At 37.3% G+C, this 5,416-nt stretch overlaps 1 protein-coding gene across 1 annotated transcript in view; it reads left to right on the top strand.

Annotated features, from left to right (window-relative positions):
• LOC113239152 (type I inositol 3,4-bisphosphate 4-phosphatase-like) overlaps positions 1-5,416 on the top strand; it is a 40,438-nt gene that overhangs the window by 15,852 nt on the left and 19,170 nt on the right. The window contains exon 4 of the mRNA XM_026476024.1: positions 3,527-3,882. Within this exon, the coding sequence (XP_026331809.1) occupies positions 3,527-3,882 (356 nt within the window). The remainder of the gene's footprint in view (positions 1-3,526; positions 3,883-5,416) is intronic.

The following is a 5,416-nucleotide window of genomic DNA, read 5'->3' as shown; positions in this document are numbered from 1 at the left end:
CTGCCATCTAATGGGAAGGTTATTAATGCCTTTGCGATAGAACTCCGACGATCTAGACTGCACAAACTGTGTGAAAGCATTTTGTACTGCCTCCTGGGAAGAAAACTTCTTGTCACGTAGATAATTGTCCAAATCACGAAAAAAATGGTAGTCCGTTGGAGCAAGGTCTGGTGAATACGGAGGATGACGAATGGTTTCTAACTGCAGTTCCTGAAGGGTCAAAATGGTTTCTCGTGCTGTGTGAGGTCTCGCGTTGTCGTGGAGCAATAATGGTGAAGATCGATTCATGAGTCGGGGCTGTTTTACTGCTAGTTTTGTCAACATGGTTCGGAGTTCGGCACAATAGACATCTGCCGTTATTGCTTGACCAGATCGGAGAAAACTATAGTGAATAACACCATGCTGAGACCACCAAACAGTTACCATTACCTTTTTATTGGTAAGTTTTGCTTTAGGACACTGTTGTGGCATTTGACCTGGGGTCAGCCATTGCATTTTTCTTTTCCGGTTATCATAAAGAATCCACTTTTCATCACATGTTACAATTCGATCCAATATTCCTTCATTTCTGTACCGGTTCAACAAGGCAACACAAGTTTCAACACGCGTTTCTTTCTGCAAATCAGTCAAATCATGAGGCACCCATTTTTCGTATTTTTTTATTTTATTGATTTGACGCAAGTGAGTCAATATTGTGGGTAAGTTAACGTTAAACCATGCCGCTAATTCCTGGGTAGTTTGACTAGGATCGGCTTCCACTATCTCTCTTAATTCATCGTTATTCACCTGTGTGGGCGGTCTTCATCGTGCCTCGTTCTTTAAGTAGAAATTTCCATCACGAAAGCGTTTAAATCAAAATCGCACGGTGCGTTCATTAGTAGACCCCTCTCCAAACGCAGCATTGATATTGCGGGCTGTTTCTGCCGCGTTAGTTCCGCGTCGGAACTCGTATTCAAAAATCATTCGAATTTTCGCAGTATCCATCTTTCTTGTCTAAATTGAATAACAAAAACAATTGAAAGTCGATATTCAAATGTTTCAAATTTAAAAAAAAAAATCACAGAAACCATTTCAAAAAAGTTTCATTCGAAAACCTCAAACCATGAAGATTCTATGAAAATTCGAAGAACCTATTGCAATAAAACGGCAATTTCATACTTTAACCCCTAATATTTTCCCTTTATACTTTGATACTGCGCGCTGCTTAGCCAACCCAATACATGATCTATCTACAAATATATAGGCGCACTATATGCGTATGTAAACTTAACGTAGTCTGGTTGCGTAAATAAATTTTACGTAGAACAATACGTACCATTTGCGCGTAATGTAAACCAAATATTGACTCATAAATATTTTTAAACTAGTGCGCTCCGTTTACGCGAACAAAATAACTTAACGTACTTCATAGTTTCACATGTTAACATTACTGGTAAAATCCCTGGGCTTACATTGGCCGTTTCAAGGAACCCTCGACAATGCGTCATACTCAATTAAGCTTATTTAAATCTGTATTCAAAACCCGACTAGCACAAATATGTTCTATAAAATTTGACAACACGTTTGTATGTTACAGATTAGATGTAAAAATCCTTGAAAGTAGCGTATATAGAGCAGTAAGCGTTTACTAAATACTAAACCCTTGTTTTTACTTTGGACAAAAGAAAAGTTTAGGTGTTTTGTCATTCAAGTCATTTTGAACGAAAAACAATTTAATAAATACTGTAAAACAAAATTGTTCCGGAAGACACTTTACAGAAAATAGCCGCAAAGATTTTATAATTACGTAACTTACTGCAATATGTCCAAAAAAATCCCTAAGTGACCACACTATTTTCAATTGACATAAAAAATAAACACCGTATTAAGGCCTTATTAAAAAAAAGTAAAACAAAAAATACATTGTAATTATGAAGTATTTTTTCATCACACTTGCTCGTATATAGTGTGATTGCATGGTGGTTAACTTGACTATAATGTCCCAAATAAAACACTCGAGAACCCTTTTTTCTTTCCATTACAGCCATTGTCGGTAAGGAGTTATTTTTTTAATTTGTAGCATGACAAGCTTCCTTACATAGGTCAGGTTCAAGATCTAGCAAGGAGGTTACTTAAGTTCAAAATTAAAACATTCGCTTAAAATTTTATCTAAACAAATTTAATTGCAATTCACCCACATACTACTTAAATGCTATAATTGATTTTAATTATTTTTCGTGTTTGCTTTTTACATTTTGGTTCGAAGTTCATTTGGTTTGTGTATTATCTATGGAAAAATTAAAAAATAAAACAAAAAATCTGCCATTTGCGAAATCCATAATTGTTGTGTTGTGAACCATATTTATATTGTATTTATTTCCTCGCAAATGTGATGAAAATATTGTATGTATCACGGACGGTAAAAAAATACAAAACTTGAGTTTAGACCCTCGTTGGTAATTTCTTATTTACCGTCTCCATATACATACATACACAATGTACTATTCTCATAGCATTACCTATTCGTTACATATTCAATCTTTCCACATGTAAAATTTTTATCTTCACACAATCTATTTCAAAAACTTATAGTAGCTGATTCTCCGCTCCGAAGATTAAATGGCTCCTTTCGCAGAAAAATAAAAGTACCTGAGAATTTTAAAGCTTTTGTCTGTGTGTCTGTATGTTTGTCTGTGGCGTCGTAACTCCCAAATGGATTTTTTTTGTAATGCTCACTGCTTGGCGGTAGAAATAGGTAAGCTGACACAGTCGCATGAGCTTAAGTGTAAAGCCACCCTCTTGCTGAGCACGGTGCAGTCCCTATCACACACTGTATAACTCGATGTAAGCAAGGTGGAAGATCAGCTCGGGGAGTACAATTCACCCTTCGCCTAAAACATTAACACGCCATAACGCCTAGAAGAAAATACAAGATAATACTTTGTAATAACTGTCACATTGTAAATATACATGAGGACAAGCTGTGTATACATGTAATAAACAGCTCTGAGACACGTTGCTAGATGAGGGTTTGTACCAATTGACGATGGTAAGCGACACGCCTGTCCATGACAGTAGCAGTGCCATTCAGAGACACTGCCACAGCGCCTGTCACCTGAGGCATAAGTTAACAAGTCCCGTGTGCCTGTAATTTCACCAGCACCCTTATCCTACAAAACCGAAACGCAGTAATGCTCACATTACTGCTTGACGGTAGAAATATTTAAGATGACAATACTTCCCTGGACGAATTCTTTCACAAGGAGCTCTACTGCTACAAATAGATCATACAATTATTTCAGTTAGCATAATTTATTACTACCAGGTTTTCATTTCGCACACCTCATGGAAGAATATCATAATTGGAGTTACGTCGGCTAATATTGTAGATAGAGTTACAAGAATCGGGGAGGTTGTGGGTTGTATTTGTCTGTACCTTATGGAGCAATAAACATTTTTGACGTAACTCCACTTATGCTATTCTTCCTTGAAGTGTGCGATTTGTAGATTGGGTGTGGCATAATCCTAACCACGTTTTCTATTGCAGGAGGCGCAGAGGTTGCGCGTCGCTTTACTCACAAAGGAGAACATTACCGTCGGCTTCATTACCATAAACGGATGGAGTCTTGAACCTTCCTATATAGGAACTAGTCCCAGTCACACGAACGATAAAAACTGCATAGACATCCCTCAAAAAGTTCTATGTCACAGGCGGTCACAGTCGCTGCCTCCCAGGCTTGGTTTGAAACTTAAATTTCCATCGTACGGAAATCTTTTGAAGCAAAATTTTACTAATAGCCACCAAGTGACATACAGATTTCATTCTGGATTGGGTGGTGACATCACTGTTCATGAAATCATGGCTGAGCCGAAGATGTGTTTTTCACTGCCCATACAATTGCTGTGAGTATGCATTTGTTTTGTTGTAGAAGAAAAGAAAGTAAGAAAAATTGTAATATGTAGATCTTAGGTTTTTCTTTTTTTTTATTATAAAAAATAAGTGCGCATTTGACCTCCATCTCACCTGATAGGGAAAGTGACGATGAGGTCGACGGTGTAGCATGCACACCTAAATAATGCCTATCACTCGTCTTGAAAAGTTCCAAGTTATAGCGTTCGGGGAACATGTCCGCAAGGCAACGCTTCGTGCGAATCCTAGGAATATCCACAACAAAGGGGTGGAACTCCAGCCCACGTCTAGTAACTCAGTAATGGAAAGGGGAAGCCGGAATCAAATTATGCAATTCCATCGCACACTCTCCGTGGTATATGCTGTAGAATACCGATAAGCAAGCAACTTTACGACGGTGTTCAAGGCTCTGCAGCTTCGCCTCTACTAATTCCGAGTCATCAATAAGCCTCTTGTCACGCTTGTCGGTTGTTATACAAATGGGAAGTTGTCATTTTGCAGATGTTACCTCCATTACACCAAGTCAAAGTCATATCAAAGTCAAATAATCATTTATTCCATAGGTAAAATTTTTACACTTCAAAACGTCATTTTTTAAGTTACTGCTCGTTCACTACGCTGACCTTTCTGAGAAAAACGAGCAAGAAACTCTAGGGATTGCTCTTTTCAAATAAACTTAAATGCTATGGAATACACTTTGAATCATAATTGTGTGGAGTCTAGACTCTTGTCGTCTTTCCATACTTCTTTGTCTAAAACATACTCTTCAATTTTGTGATATGACTTTTCAATTAAAGTACTTTTAATGTAAGTTTTAAACTTAGGAAATGATAATCTTATTGTAAAAACGTATACAGTTCCCCATATAAGAATCGATTACCTTAGTTAAACGAAATCGTGGTACCATGAGTTTGGACTTAGTTCTAAGGTTAATATTATATCTTCTTTCTTAATGAAATTATGTATATTTTTACGGGCATACAAAATATTTGAGTAAATGTACTGAGATGCCACAGTCATGATACCGATCTCCTTAAACATGTCTCTGAGAGAAACCCGAGATTATATTGTTAACATTAAACCAATAAACGACCTTTGAAAGGGTATCGTTAATATTATCATAGTTAATGTGATGTCTGTTTTAATTATTAATACAAAGATCGAACACTCGGAAAAAACACTCAGAAAAAATTCCTTCGATCCGGTCGGATACGAACCGACGTCTTCTTGCATACCGTGCCAGACGCTATACCAACTAAGCCACGGAACGAACCAACGGACCTCACGAATTTTTCTATGTGCTTGCGTCGTGTCTTTGTACTTGGTTTTTCAACGACTTTTTAGTCGTAGCGCCATCTATGAGAAATCTTTGACAGATTCATCACCCAGTTAGCACCTTTACAGCTACCAGTCCTGGCGAGAGATGTCGCTATTCACTGTATTAATTAAATTTTTATTGAATTGATATTCAATTATGTTACGTGGCTTAGTTGGTATAGCGTCTGGCACGGTATGCAAGAAGACGTC

The sequence above is a fragment of the Hyposmocoma kahamanoa genome, unplaced genomic scaffold (assembly GCF_003589595.1).
Source record: "Hyposmocoma kahamanoa isolate Upper Pololo Valley unplaced genomic scaffold, ASM358959v1 99702, whole genome shotgun sequence".
In the NCBI taxonomy this organism is placed as follows: domain Eukaryota; kingdom Metazoa; phylum Arthropoda; class Insecta; order Lepidoptera; family Cosmopterigidae; genus Hyposmocoma; species Hyposmocoma kahamanoa.
Note: the sequence above shows the minus strand (reverse complement) of the source record. Positions and strands in the feature narration are given on the sequence as shown.